At 38.8% G+C, this 16,514-nt stretch overlaps 1 protein-coding gene across 1 annotated transcript in view; it reads left to right on the top strand.

Moving 5' to 3' along the window:
* The window catches only part of GRIN3A (glutamate ionotropic receptor NMDA type subunit 3A), a 211,903-nt gene that overhangs the window by 51,609 nt on the left and 143,780 nt on the right, over positions 1 to 16,514 (top strand). Inside the window, exon 2 of the mRNA XM_005908425.2 lies at positions 14,749 to 15,353. Within this exon, the coding sequence (XP_005908487.1) occupies positions 14,749 to 15,353 (605 nt within the window). The remainder of the gene's footprint in view (positions 1 to 14,748; positions 15,354 to 16,514) is intronic.

Raw genomic sequence — 16,514 nt, forward strand, 5'->3', positions numbered from 1 at the left:
TTCACTTTTCACTTTCATGCATTGAAGAAGGAAATGACAACCCACTCCAGTGTTCTTGCCTGGAGAATCCCATGGACGGAGAAGCCTGGTGGGCTGCAGTCCATGGGGTCGCACAGAGTCGGACACGACTGAAGCGACTTAGTAGTAGTAGTAGTACTCTCTTACATGTGGTTTCATGTATCATTCAAAAATCCTGAGGGGTACATCCTAAGATCTCTGTTGACACTCTCATACATAATAGTTGAACACCACTGTAGATTATGGGGCTTCTCAGGTGGCACTACGGGTAAAGAATCTGTCTGCTGATGCAGAAGATGCAAGATACATGGGTTCAATCCCAGGGTCAGGAAGATCCCCTGGAGAAGGAAATGGCAACCCACTCCAGTATTCTTGCCTGGAAAATCCCTTGGACAGAGGAGCCTGGTGGGCTATAGTCCACGGGGTTACAAAGTCGGACATGACTGAGTGACTGAGCACTCACATTTTAGGTTATAGTTTTGTCCATGAAATTCAGTAGAATCTAAAACAAAAATTTAAGTGAACTTTTCCAAAATTTATTTTACTAAACACAAAACTGATGGCATTAATTATACCACTGGCTTTCATTGTTAAATTGTTGTTGATGAAGAAACACAAATCTTGGGACTTCCCCGGTGGTCCAGTGGTTAAGACTCCACCTTCCAACGCAAGGGAAGCGAGTTTGATCCCTGGTTGGGAACATCCCACATGTCACGGGGTGAGGCCAGAAATTTAAAAAATAAATAAATAAAAGTTTTATTTTACAAGAGTTGCTACAAATGGGAGGATGAGTGAAGAAAATGTCTAAGTTGTGTGTACACTGGGCAACAGACTTGACCCCCTTGCTGGCTTCCATATGCCATTGCACAGGGTATGTCATCTAACTTGCACCATGACGCATCTTAAAAATGACTTGATTCCATGAGCCTTTAGGATTACTTACAAATCAGTGAAGCTATAAATTTTAAATATACAAACGTTAGGGCTCTACTGCACATTTTGTTCTTACCAAGTGGAGGAAGCAGTATGACATACTGGCCAAAAGTCTGGTCTTTCAAGTCTTACAAACTTGTATTTTGTACCCAGGCTCTATTTCTTAGTAGCAGTGCACCCTTGGGAAAATGACCCACTCTTTTCTGAGCCTCAATTTTGTCATCTGTTAAAGAAGGTTCATCATTGTAATCACCTCATGAGGTCATTGTGAGGATAAAATAATATGCAAAAAGTACTAGGGCCATTGGTAGGTATTTGCTTTTCATTTGTATTGTTATTATTAGATTACAATTTCTGGGCAGGGACTGTGCCTTTTGTTTGCCCAAATCCCTAATGAAACCATAAAAAAAAAAAAAAAAACAGTTAATTTATTTAAAAGCCTGGGCTTCTAAAGGACTAACATTTAATTTCCAGAAAGGAAGAGACTTGTATATAATATAGGTCAAATGAGGTGTGAAGTAATGAGACACAGCAAGCCTCCTGTGACCTCTTTGAGAAGAAGTAATAGCAGTGTAGAAAGTGGTTCTGGGCCCCTAAACATCTTTAGCAATCAGCAGACTTACGAATAGAAGGGAATTTCTTCTCTTAAAAGGAGTGGAAATGTTATGCTCATTTGAGCTTTCTGAGCTTTGGCCTAGAAGTCAAAATTAAATGGATTTGCTTGCCCAGGAAAGAGTTTAGAGAATTTCTATCTTTTCTCCACTCTTAAGGCAAACCCTTATGGCAGAAAGTGAAGAAGAACTAAAGAGCCTGTTGATGAAAGTGAAAGAGGAGAGTGAAAAAGTTGGTTTAAAGCTCAACATTCAGAAAACTAAGATTATGGCATCTGGTCCCATCACTTCATAGCAAATAGATGGGGAAACAGTGGAAACAATGGCTGATTTTCTTTTTGTGGGCTCCAAAATCACTGCAGATGGTGATTTCAGCCATGAAATTAAAAGACACTTACTCCTTGGAAGGAAAGTTATGACCAACCTAGACAGCATATTAAAAAGCAGACATTACTTTGCCGACAAAGGTCCGCCTAGTCAAGGCTATGGTTTTTCCAGTGTTCATGTATGGATGTGAGAGTTGGACTATAAAGAAAGCTGAGCACTGAAGAATTGATGTTTTTGAACTGTGGTGTTGGAGAAGACTCTTGAGAGTCCCTTGGACTGCAAGGAGATCCAACCAGTCCATCCTAAAGAAGATCAGACTTGGGTGTTCATTGGAAGGACTGATGTTGAAGCTGAAACTCCAGTACTTTGGCCACCTGATGTGAAGAGCTGACTCAGTTGAAAAGACCCTGATGCTGGGAAAGATTGAGGGCAGGAGGAGAAGGGGACGACAGAGGATGAGATGGTTGGATGGGATCACCGACTTGATGGACATGGGTTTGGGTAGACTCCAGGAGTTGGTGATGGACAGGGAGGCCTGGCGTGCTGTGGTTCATGAAGTCGCAAAGAGTCAGACACGATTGAGCAACTGAACTGAAAGGCAAACCCAGTTTCATTACCTCTTCTGTCAGAGAATATCTCAAAGCATCTGGCAAGCTCTTTCCTGTAGACAGTCCTACTTTTGAAACTTTTACTGATCTGCAAAATAGGTGATTCTGTGTTCTTGGGAAGAACAAAGATTGTTAGGGGATCTGCAGCAACTGTTGCCACAGATTCCTTAACAGGTGAAGTGACACTGGAGCTAGTTACCAAAGAAAGAAGTTTTTGTTTTGGGTTGTTTGGTTTTTTTGTTTGTTTGTTTTTTGTTTTTTTTGGCTGTGTGGGGAGTGTGCTCTGCTGTGAATATGTTGTCTTCTAAATAAATAGCTGCTCCCATCCTGGAGTGGAATTGTTCTTTTTCTACTGAGGAGTTGGTATAATTGGTATTTGTAAAAAAATATCTATTGCAGGGGCTGTTGGGTGAAAATAGAAAAGTGAAAGGAAAAAGAGCAATAGCAAAGGAAAAAATTGTATTGCAGTCACTTTAGCAAGCATGTCCAACACAATGACTTAACTCTAAGAAAATTGTAATAACTGTCACTTACTGGGCCCTCACTCTGGGCCAGTTATCAGAATCCATGCATTATCAGATTCTCACATTTGATTCCCAAAATGAACCCATAAGGTAGGAGGTAATGTTTTCCTTGTTTTAGAGATGAGAAATTTACGACTCAGAGATACTGGCTTCTAGAAGGCCACACAGCTGGTAAACAGTGAAGCCAGGTGTTAAAGGTGGGTTGTAGGGACTACTAAGTTGTAGGGACCACTAGAGTTACTGTCCCAGAGAAGGAGAGAAAAGCTCAGCTGACTGAGGAAGACCTAGCCAGCAAGGATAGTTTAGGCTCTGAGAAACAGCACTGTAGATACTACAAAAGAGGTGAGTGAAGAGTCAAGGGAATATAGAAGTAGGTAGTAGCTCCATCCATTTAAATGGGACTACATAGTACCTAGTCAAAAAGAATGGATGGTCAAAATTGGACCACATTTTTAGTTATATGTGTATTTTTAAAAATCATTATATATGTTTACCTGTATATAGTGATAAATCATTTTTATATACATCCCTCATTTTTTCCTCAAGTCCCAGTTAGAGAGTGTGCATACAGTGTGAATACTGGCATCCGTCTACCTTACTGATCATAATTATTACTCTTTCCCCTTTCCTAGTCTCACTTCATCTATTTGTTTCATTTACAGTAATTTCCATAATGCATAATTATACTATGTTTACTTCTCTACTTACCTGTATATTTTCTCTCTCTCGTGCCCTGTATAGACAACAGGAAATTTTTTACAGAGAATATGGCTCACAGTTGGAGTTTAAAATTAATTTACCTGTGGCAGATTCATTTTGATATTTGGCAAAACTAATACAAGTATGTAAAGTTTAAAAATAAAATAAAATTAGAAAAAAAAATTAATTTTCTATATTGAATGAATTTTCAGTCAATTGTTCTATTTACTGTTTGATTAGTAAATGTTCTTTATATGTTTTTTGTGAACATTAACTCTTTGTTGGATTTGTTGCAAAAATTATCTTGTCTCTTACTTTCCTTTATTTTTTGTTTATGAGAGCTGTTTAATGCTACAAATAAAGTACATTATAGTATTAATGTATTTCTCTTTATCATTATGATTTCTGAGACATACCTATTCACTCTATCTTTTAATGATTTGACATTGTACTTTTAACTCTTAAATGGTCTGAAATTTATTTTTAACATGTCATAGAATTAGGATTTAAATGATGCTTATTTTCCCAAACAATCTATTTTCTCAACTCACTTCATATGTATTTCTTTAGTATTTCCTTATAATTTTCAAATGAAGTATATTAAACTAGAATATTAAATCTGTGTACCTCAATATACAATAATGTTTGTTTTATTTACTTACCTGTTAATCCTTTTGCTAGTACTTACCTGTTTTAATTATTATGGTTATGTAAAAATTGCATTTTCTGATATAGTCTAATATCTCTTAAGGCATGGCTCCTCTATTATTTTTATTTTTCCAAATTTTGTTACCATTCTTGCCTGGTTTTTGTTTTGTGGAATTTTAATCTTTTGCTCACCTTCATAGATCACAGCCTTGTCATGGCAAAGGGACTAGCATAAATCAAGGAAGCTACTAGCCATTGGGTAGCCAGGCCACCCAAGACTGACGGGTCATAGTGAAGTGTTCTGACAAAATATGGTCCACTGGAGGGGGATTAGCAAACCATTCCAGTATTTTTGCTGTGAGAACCCCCATGAACAGTATGAAAAGGCAAAAAGATATGACACCAGAAGGTAAGCCCCACAGGTTGGAAGGTGTCCAGTATGCTACTGGGGAAGAGTAGAGGACAATTACTAATAGCTTCAGAAAGAAATGAAGAAGCTGGGCCAAAGGAAAATGACACTCAGTTGTGGATGGGTCTGGTGGTGAAAGTCTGGTGCTGTAAAAAAACAATATTGCATAGGAACCTGGGATGTTAGGTCCCTGAATCAAGATAAAATGGACATGGTCAAGCAGAAGATGGCAAGAGTGAACATTGGCATCTTAGGAATCAGTGAACTAAAATGGACTCGAATGGGCGAATTTAATTCAGATGACCATTACATCTACTTCTGTGGGCAAGAATCCTTTAGAAGAAATCGTTGGTTGGTTGGTTGTTTCTTTCTTTTGCGGTTATGCCATTAAACTAATAATCTCATAGTCAACAAGAGTTAACATAGAGTTAACATAGTTAACACAGTCAACATAGAGTCCAAAATGCAGTACTTCAATGCAGTCTCAAAAATAACAGAATGATCTCAGTTCATTTCCAAGGTAAACCATTCAACATCACAGTAATCTAAGTCTATGCCCCAACCACTGATACCAAAGAAGGTGAAGTTGAACGGTTCTATGAAGACTTACAAGAACTTCTAGAACTAACACCAAAAAAAAAAAAAAGATGTCTTTTTCATCTTAGGGGATTGGAATGCAAAAGTAGGAAGTCAAGATATAACAGGCAAGTATGGACTTGGGGTACAAAATGAAGCAGAACAAAGACTAGCAGACTTTTGTCAAGAGAACACACTGGTCATAGCAAATACCCTCTTCCAACAACACATGGATAGAGATGACTGTCCACATGGAGAAGACTTTACACATGAACATAGCTAAATGGTCAATACCAAAATCAGATTGATTATATTCTTTGCAGAATGGTGAACTGGCTGTGGTTCAGATCATCAGCTCCTTATTGCAAAATTCAGGCTTACATTGAATAAAGTGGGGAAAACCACTAGATCTTTCAGTTATCACTTAAATCCCTATGATTATACATAAGGGATATACAGTGGAGGTGATAAACAGATTCAAGGAATTAGATCTGGTAGACAGAGTGCCTGAAGAACTATGGACAGAGATCCCTAACACTGTATAGGAATCTTTGACCAAAACCATCCCAAAGAAAAATATAAGAAGGCAAAGTGGTTTCCTGAGAAGTCTTAACAAATTGAGGAAAGAAGAGAAGTGAAACGCAAGGGAGAAAGGGAAAGATACGCCCAACTGAATGCTGAGTTCCAGAGAACAGCAAGGAGAGATAAAAAGGCATTCTTAAATGAACAATGCAAAGAAATAGAGGAAAACAATATAATGGTAAAGACTAGCAATGTCTTCAAGAAAATTGGAGATATCAAGGGCAAATTTCATGTAAGGCTGGGCACAATAAAGGACAGAAATGGTAAGGACCTATCAGAAGCAGATGAGGTGGCAAGAATATACAGAAGAACTATACAAAAAAGGTCTTAATGACCCTTTTGGAATAACCATGATAGTGAGGTCACTCATCTAGAGCAAGACATCCTGGAGTGTGAAGTCAAGTGGGCCTTAGGAAGCATTACAACAAACAAAGTTAGTGGAAGAGATGGAATTCTGGCTGAGCTATTTCAAAGCCTAAAAGATGATGCTGTGGAAGTGCTGTGCTCAATAGATCAGCAAATTTGGATAACTCAGCAGTGGCCACAGGACTGGAAAAAGTCGGTTTTCATTCCAATCCCAAAGAAGGGAGATGCCAAAGAATGTTCAAACTATCATACAATTGCACTCATTTCACATGCTAGTAAGGTTGTGCTCAAAATCCTTCAAGCTGGGTTTTGGCGATATGTGAACTGAGAACTTCCAGGTGGACAAGCTGGATTTAGAAAAGGCAGAGGAACCAGAAATCAAATTGCCAACATTCGTTGGATCATAGAGAAAGCAAAGGAATTACATAAAAATATCTATACTTCTGCTTCATGGTCTATGCTAAAGCCATTGACTGTGTGGATCACAACAAACTGTGAAAAAGTCTTGGAAAGTGACAGTGAAAGTTGTTCAGTTGTGTCTGACTCTTTGTGACCCCATGGACTATATAGTCCATGGAATTCTCCAGGCCAGAATCCTGGAGTGAGTAGCCTTTCCCTTCTCCAGGGGATCTTCCCAACCCAGGGATCAAACCCAGGTCTCTCATGTTGCAGGTAATTCTTTACCAGCTGAGCCACAAGGGAAGCCCTTAAGAGATGCAAATAATAGATCATCTTTCCTGTCTCCTGAGAAACCTGTATCCACATCAAGAAGCAACAGAACTGGATATGGAAAAAATGACTGGTTCAAAATTGGGAAACATGTATGATAAAGCTGTATATTGTCACCCTGCTTATTTAACTTATATGCAGAGTACATCATGGGAAGTGTCTGGCTGAGTGAATCATAAGCTGGAATCAAGATTGTCAATATCAACAACCTCATATATGCATATGATATCTCTTTAATGGCAGAAAGTGAAGAGTAACTAAAGAGCCTCTTGATGAGGGTGAAAGTGTAGAGTGAAAAAGCTGGCTTAATACACAACATTAAAAAACTAAGATCATGGCATCCAATCCCATTGCTTCATGGCAAATAGATGGGAAAAAAGTGGAAGCAGTGACCAATTTTATTTTCTTGGGCTCCAAAATTGCTGTGGATGGTGACTGTAATCATGAAAATAAAAGACGCTTGCTCCTTGGAAGGAAAGCTATTACAAATCTGCTGCTGCTAAGTCACTTCAGTCATGTCTGACTCTGTGCGACCCCATAGACGGCAGTCCACCAGGCTCCCCCATCTCCGGGATTCTCCAGGCAAGAACACTGGAGTGGGTTGCCATTTCCTTCTCTGATGCATGAAAGTGAAAAGTGAAAATGAAGTCGCTCAGTCGTGTCTGATTCTTCGCGACCCCATGGACTGCAGCCCACCAGGCTCCTCCATCCATGGGATTTTCCAGGCAAGAGTACTGGAGTGGGTCATCAGTGCCTTCTCCATTACAAACCTAGACAGCATACTAAAAAGCAAAGACACCACTTTGCCAACAAAGGTCCACAGAGTCAAAGATATGGTTTTTCCAGTAGCCACGTATGGATGTGAGAGTTGGACCATAAACGAGGCTGAGCACAGTGTGGTGTTGGAGAAAACATTTGAGAGTCCCTTGGACTACAGGGAGACCAAGCTTGTCAATCCTAATGGAAATCAACTCTGAATATTCATTGGAAGGACTGATGCTGAAGCTGAAGCTCCAATACTTTGACCACCTGATGGAAAGAGCCCACCTATTGGAAAAGCCCCTGATGCAGCAAAGAGGCTTCCCCAATGGCTCAAGTGGATAAAGAATCCGCCTGCAATGCAGGAGACATGGGTTCGATCCCTGAGTCAGGAAGATCCCCTGGAAAAGGAAATGGTAACCCCTACAAGTATTCTTGCCTGGAAAATCACATGGATAGAGGAGCCTGGAAGGCTACAGTCCATAGGTTAGCAAAGAGTCAGACATGACTGAGCACATAAACTCATTACTTATACTCACTGCTAGGAAAAATTGAAGGCAAAAAGCAAAAAGGACGACAGAGGATGAGATGGTTAGACAGCATCACCAATTCAATGGACATAAATTTGAGCAAACTCTGAGAGATAGTGAAGGACAGGGAAGCCTGGCATGCTGAAGTCCATGGGGTCACAAAGAGTTGGACACAACTGAAGAACAACAAATCTTTTACTAGTTGTAAATCCACTGTGATCCATCGCAGTTGAACCAATCTTCCCTTACACCAGTGAATAAATCTCTGACATTTTTGCAATTCTCTGACACTGGCAACTGCATTGCCAGCTTGGAAATTCCTCTCTCCCTCCCGCTCTGCACTTGTCTTGGTGAGACTTCATTCCATGAGTACATTTCAACATGGCCATTCCCCATCCACACTTCTTGTCCTATACTTTTAGGGATTTTAGCTTCCAAAATCATGTAGAAGCAGATTATGATGGGAATAAAAATCTAAAAATCAGTGGGGTAGAGTGACATGTCATTTTCTGTAGTAATAAAGATTCAATCCAAAGAATAAGAAAATTACATTTGAAAATGTCTTAAATTAGCCAAGATACAGAAACAATCTAAGGGCTTCTCAAGTGGCACTGATGATAAAGAACCTGCCTGCTAATGCAGGAGACTAAGAGACGCAGTTTCCATCATTGGGTTGGGAAGATCCCCTGAAGGATGACATGGCAATACATTCCCCAGTATTCTTGCCTAGAGAATCCCATGGACGGAGGAGCCTGGTGGGCTATGATCCATAGGGTTGAAAAAGTTGGACATGCCTGAAGCAACTTAGTGCACACACACAGAGAAACAATCTAAATGTCCATTGAAAGATGAGTGGATAGATGTATATATATACCATATCTTCTCTATCCATTTCTCGGTCAATGAACACCTAGGTTGCTTCCATGTCTTGGCTATTGTAAATAGTACTGCAGTGAACTTTGAGATGTGTGTATCTTTTCGAAGTTTCACAAAGCCAACACAACATCAACTATACTCTGATATAAAATAAATTTTTTTAAAAAATAAGTGGATAAACCAGATATATGATAAACACATATGCACACACACAATGAAATATTACCCAGCCACACACACACAAAAATGAAATCTTGCCATGTGTGATAACATAGATGGATCTAGAGGGTATTATATTAAGTGAAATAAGTCAAACAGTGAAAGACAAATACCATATGATTTCACTTATATGTGGAATCTGAGAAACAAAACAAATCAACAAATAAAATAAAGCAGAAACATATTTATAAAGAGAAAAAACGTGGTTACCAGAGGTGAAGAGTGTTGGATGAAAGAGGTGAGGTTAAAAGATACAAACTACCAGTTATAAAATAAATAAGTTATGATAGCTTAAGGAATAAAGTAGTCAATAACACTGTAATAACTTTGAATGATGATAGATGGTTGTTGGACTTATCATGGTGATCATTTCATAATAAATTTGCATATCTGAAATTAATATACATAAACCATACTTCAGTTCTTAAAATTACCTATTAAATTTGAGATATGTGATTTTGTATACATAACTATGTATAACATTTATTACAGTATATAATAATGTATATAATAGTCATATATAATAATGAATACACTCACTTAGGATAATTAGAATTATCAATACTATTTAATTTCATTTTTTCTCTCCCCCTAACATTCTACTGAGCCTGTATATTTTAATTTACATAAATTTAATGTACTTACAAGGCAGTTTTCTATAACTATCAACATGGTTGGGAGAGGCTTCCTGATTCTTGGGTTGTATTGTTATTGGACCTCTGATTTAGGAAATAAACAATGTGGACTTTTTTTTATTTAATTTTTTTTTATTATACCTTCTTTCAGACCATGGGTTATTCTTTTGAAAAATAGAAAACTATATGTAAGACATAGATTTTGAGTCTCAGTTTCATTTGATAGGTCTTGTTTAATTTTTGTTCCAGATTTTGCTAAAAGTTTTCCTATTAGGCTTGAAGTTTTTTGTTATAAGTTTTCATATCTGTGTCATATGTGTATTCACACAAACATGCCTTTCCCTTTGTTATTCTATAGAGAGAAATTAGGAGATGATGCATCTGAGGCTGCTGAATAAATACAATATTACTAGATGTTTCTATATTATTTAATAAGTATTTATTTGAAGAGTTGTGTTCCTTAAGTTTGTGTAAGGATTAACTTCCACATCTGTACTTTCTTAATAGAATTCTTAGTAGGGATAGCTATGATTATATGGATTAATCATTATCCATGGTGGGGGTAGTATCTTCATTTTATTCCTCTGTCACTCTCTCATGCCAAATGCATGTTTCCCTGGCACACTGAATGCTCAATGTGATTAGCTACTGTTACTTTCCATTTAGCAAGAGGAGAACATTTTCAGTTCTGCCTCCATTAGAAACTGATCCTCATATACCAATTTAATGAATCCTTCTGTAGGAAGTGCATGGATGGGCCTTTGTTCCAACTGGGGGAAAAATATTGGGTTTTGAAACTCTGCTGGAAATGGTCTTCTTCTCAGTCTTCTGGTGACAAGATTATGATCATAGCTCAGTACTTGAGATGAACAAAAGAAAATTCCAATTGATAAATAGTATCACTGGTTAACTAAGAACTGTGCTAGAAGAGATGGTTGAGACATGGTCCTCATCCTAAAGAAGCTTCCATTCTATTGTGAGAGGTACAGCGAAAGTGAGAGTCATTCAGTCATGTCAGACTCTTTGTGACCCCATGGATTGTATAGGCCATGGAATTCTCCAGACCAGAATACTGGAGTGGGTAGCCTTTCCCTTCTCCAGGGGATCTTCCAACCCAGGGATTGAACCCAGGTCTCCCACATTGCAGGTGGATTCTTTACCAGCTGAGCCACAAGGGAAGCCCAAGAATACTAGAGTGGGTAGCCTATCACTTCTCCAGTGGATCTTCCTGACCCAGGAATTGAACCTGGAGGTCTCACACTTAACCAAATAATTAACATATGTGTGAAGAGAACTGTAATAGAGAGATGAACAAAATGACAACCTGACACACACATGAGATGATTAATTCTGCCTGGGCAGCAATCAGAGGAGCAATCAAATAAACAAAAATCCAGTTCACTATTGCAGGAAATAAAAGGGCAAAAATATTGTGAGGAAAAGAAAAAAAAAGATCAGCAGCAGGAACAGTAGTAAATGGAACATAAACTAGTTTCTGGAAATCTGATGGAAGAGCTGAGTTCTGAAAAATGAATATGAATATAGGCAAATACATTCCCAGGTGGAGAATTCAGCATTTCAAATTTGTTTAGATGTGAAAATGCTCACTCTGATCCATGAAAAATAAATTTTCCACCATGACTTGTCTTAGGGTGCATGCTTGGAGTGTTGGAGGTGAAGTTAAAGACTAAGAATGGCCTCCTAAGCCATACTGTTGCTTTTAATATTTGTCTTATGGGTAATTCAGAGGTGCAGAAAAATGGTATGGTCATATTTATGTTTTAGAAAGAAAACTGGGAACAGAATAGGGAACTGAGGCCAAGAAAACAGTTGGGCATAATTTGTTCCTGCCAGCTAAATGTAAAACTTGTTTGTTGATTCTGGAATAAGGTTAAGGCAGAGGAGGAAATAAAAAGAAAGAATGAAAAGAAGAAAGTTAAAAAGGGAGGACAGAGAGAACTCTCTGGAGTAGTTTATATTCATCAATAGTAGGAGTGAGGAAGTAAAGCTTCTGTTTATCTTATAGGGCTCTACGCATCCCAAGCCGGGAAACAGGAACTACCTACTGGATACTGTCTCCTGGTTTTCTGACACCTTTCTTTATCTGTCTCTTATATCTGATAAATATATTGTCGATAAATTTTAACTTTTTTTTTTTTCTATTTACTTGGCTGTGCTGGGTCTTAGTTTCGGCATGCAGGATCTTTAGTCACAGCATGCAAAAGCTCTAAGATGCAGCATGTGGGATCTAGTTCCTTGCCCACCTGCATTGGAAGTGGGAGTCTTAGCCACTGCACCACCAGGAAGTTCCTAAATTTTTATTTGAAACCTTTTTTTATCATTCTAGCTATCATTACCAACACTGGTTTCCAGTTAAAACCCTTAGCACCTAAATGAAATCCTGAAAGTCTTATTTTCCCTCTCCTTTTAGAATGGAGCCCATAGACAATCCTCCAAAAGCTCTGCTTTTATCATTACAAGTCCTGCTCACAGCTTAATTTGGAAGGGCAAAAGTCAAATTCTCAAAATAAATTTTAAGACTCCCTCCTACTTCGGGCTTCCCTGGTGGCTCAGAGGTCAAAGCGTCTGCCTGCAATGCCTACTTACCATATGATTACTCTCATTTCCTGCCTTTGGTCATAGTTTTTCTCCCATAAATTCCTTTGGAATCTTCACTCCTTCCTCTACACATATCAGAATCCTTTTAACCCTTCAAATTATTCAAAGTTCAGCTCAAACTATTTTTTTTACACTCTTTTTGCTGGGTAAGGAAAAGCTACACTTTAGTTTTGTCCCAGGGTATGAAACTTCACTGTGAAAGTCCTCATTTTTCTACCTATATTATTAACCTGAATGTTTGGCAAGTTCTCAAAAATAGTTCAACAGTCTGATAACTCGAAGATGTGAATGTATTTAGTTCAATTTGACCCATATCTATTGTACACCTACCTTGTATAGGGATTATGTTAACAATTCTAAGGATGTCAGTGTTACAGGAGAAATACGTCAAATGCCTGCTCTCAAGGAGAACAGATTTACTCATTAGAGGACTATTTCTACTTCACCTATATGATTAGTAATTTGTGATTTTTCAAATAAGATTCTCTCCTTTCATTGAGTTGGTGAGTTCTTTAAGTAGATGAAATTGTGATGGAAGTTATATACGTGTGTTTAAATGGCACACATTTCACCTTTCAGAGCAAGAATCCAGTCTCAGTAGATATAGAAATGCAATCTAATCTTCAGTGTTAGACTATGTATTTAATTTTGATTGAGTATATTGTTAATTCCGGAGAAGGCAATGGCACCCCACTCCAGTACTCTTGCCTGGAAAATCCCATGGATGGAGGAGCCTGGTAGGCTGCGGTCCATGGAGTCACTAAGAGTCGGACACGACTGAGCAACTTCACTTTCAATTTTCACTTTCGTGCATTGGAGAAGGAATGGCAACCCACTCCAGTGTTCTTGCCTGGAGAATCCCAGGGACGGGGGAGCCTGGTGGGCTGCTGTCTATGGGGTCGCACAGAGTCGGACATGACTGAAGTGACTTACCTTACCTTACCTCTTGTTAATTATTCCATATGTCTTAGTGTATTTGGGGTGCTTCCCCAGTGGCTTAGTGGTAAAGAATCTGCCTGCAATGCAGAAGACACAGGAGATGTAGGTTTGATCCGTGGGTCAGGAAGATCCCCTGGAGGAGGAAATGACAACCCACTCCAGTGTTCTTGCCTGGAGAATCCCATGGATGGGGGAGCCTGGCAGGCTACAGTCATTGGGGTTACAAAGAGTCAGACATGGCTGAGCAACTAAGCACACACACATTAGTGTATTTAGACTGCTATACCACAGACTGGGTAGCTTGTAAACAATAGAGTTTTATTTCTCACAGTCCTGGAGGGGGGAAGTTCAAGACCAGGGTCCCAGCATTGTTGGGATCTTCTTCCAGGTTGCAGGCTGCCAGCTTCTCATGTGTTTTCACATGACGGAAGGAGTAAGGGAATTCTCTTGAACCCCTTGGGCATGAATCTCATAATCTCATTTGTGAGGGGTTCTGCCCTCATTACATCCCAAAGGTCCCACCTCCTAATACCATCACACTGGGGATTAGGATGTCAACATAAATATTGGGGGAAAACATAAACATTCAGGCCATGGTACCACATATATTAGAACAATTGCCTTCCTCAGCAGCTAGAAGTTTGGGAAACTATAGGGCATCCTTTTTCCACACCATCCTTATACAAGTATCTGCAATGTTTTAAGATTTTTCTGCTAGTAGTTTTAAAGTAAAGCAAAAGTAATTTCTTTCAATTATTTCACCTGACAGGAAAATTTAACAAATGAATTATGAACAGGGATAGTTAGAAGTGGGGTGCCTAAGGGGGACTGTCTGTAAGGAAGCAGGCAAGCCTGATAAAAATTTAAGACTAAATGTATAGTCATGTTACCCCTGACATTTACACCAAGAACCATCGGCGTCTAGTACTTTAAGCATAAATTATAAGGAAATTAGTTGCAAGAAATCAATTCCATTAGACAGGAAACACAGCTTTCCAAATTATGTGAATTTTATCCCAGAGGCACTTGAATATCACAGGGAAAAATAAAAGATTAAGCCTCACAAGAAAGTAAAAGTACCCTCTGTTATAATCTTTGGCCAATACGTTCTAATTCTTCTTTTTCATATCTTTAAATACAGAATCCCCTTCACCTCCAACTGAGTTTAGAAAATTCATTAAGTTCTGATGCTGATGTCACTGTCTCAATCCTGACCATGAACAACTGGTACAATTTTAGCTTGTTGCTGTGCCAGGAAGACTGGAACATCACCGACTTCCTCCTCCTTACCCAGAATAATTCCAAGTTCCACCTGGGCTCTATCATCAACATCACCATCAACCTCTCCTCCACTGAGGACCTCTTGAGCTTCCTGCAGGTCCAGCTGGAGAGCATTAAGAACAGTACACCCACAATGGTGATGTTTGGCTGCGACATGGAAAGTATCCGGCGGATTTTCGAAATTACCACCCAGTTTAGGGTAATGCTCCCTGAACTTCGTTGGGTACTGGGGGATTCCCAGAATGTTGAGAAACTGAGGACAGAAGGTCTGCCCTTAGGGCTGATTGCTCATGGAAAAACAACACAGTCTGTCTTTGAGTACTATGTACAAGATGCCATGGAACTGGTTGCAAGAGCTGTAGCCACCGCCACCATGATCCAGCCAGAACTTGCTCTCATTCCCAGCACAGTGAACTGCATGGATGTGGAAACTGCAAATCTCACGTCAGGACAATATTTATCAAGGTAGGATGCAAGGCCTGCATTATATCCCCATTCATAGGACTGTGATAGAAAGTAAAATATTCCTGTAGTGGGGAACACTCAATCCTGTTTTTAAATCTGTGGCTTAGTCCCATACTAGCTGTGTGTTCTTGGCAAGTTTTTTTTTAAAAAACTCTGAATCTCTGTTTTCTAATTAGTAAACTAAGATAATATTGAATGTAGCTTAATACAATAAAGAGACCACAAAATTGTATACAAGAAGTTCCTAACACTGTGCTCAGCTGGTAGTAAATGCACAACAAATGTTTCCATCCCTGCTCACTCTTTCCTGGATCAACAGACTTGGACAAATCTCTCTAAGTCTTTTTAGAAAAAAAAATTTAGTCAAGGAGGAGATAGACTTTTCTCTCTACTCCCAGGTTATGATGCATTAGAGAGAATAGAGAAGGGGTTAAAGACATAGACCCAGGAGCCAGACTCTCTGAGCTTGAATTTTAGCTCTGTGACCTACTATCTGCATGACTTGGTCAAGTGGTTTAACTTCTCTGAGCCTTAGTTTTCTATGTCCTATACCCACTGATGTAAAAAAGATATAATAATAGATCCTGCTAGCCATGGAGGAGTTAATGGTGGATAGATAGTTGATGATAAGTAAAAAGATAGATAGATAGACAGAACTAAGTTCTACAAGAGTAAAGTATGTGCATATATAATTTTATGTTATATATATGTGTATATATGTTATATATGTGTGTGTGTATATATATATATATACACACTTTTTAAAATTAGCCACCTTTCTTTCCAGTTCCTCAGTCTGGTTCAGAAGCTAGAATGAAAAAGCCTGTTTAAGTTAAAGAATAATCCATCCTATAGACATGGTTTTCATGATCCCCAGAAAAAGAAGTCCTTAAAGGGTATTTTACAAGGGCCTAGAATTTTTTCAGAAAAGGACCACCTATGGTCAGAGAGGTCAAATCAGAGAATTATTGCTGTTTCAGAAGTGAAGGCTTAGCTATAGTCTGATCCCATTTTCAGGAAGTCTTCTTATAACAGGATCATCTGACTATGTTGACGAGCACAAGGCAATCTCACAGTGTCTTGCCTTTTAAAAGACAGGAACATTTGAGGAAAGGTCAGAAGGTCCCAAGCATTTTACATTTAATTTCACATTAAGCATCT

The sequence above is a fragment of the Bos mutus genome, chromosome 8 (genome assembly GCF_027580195.1).
Source record: "Bos mutus isolate GX-2022 chromosome 8, NWIPB_WYAK_1.1, whole genome shotgun sequence".
Lineage (NCBI taxonomy): Eukaryota > Metazoa > Chordata > Mammalia > Artiodactyla > Bovidae > Bos > Bos mutus.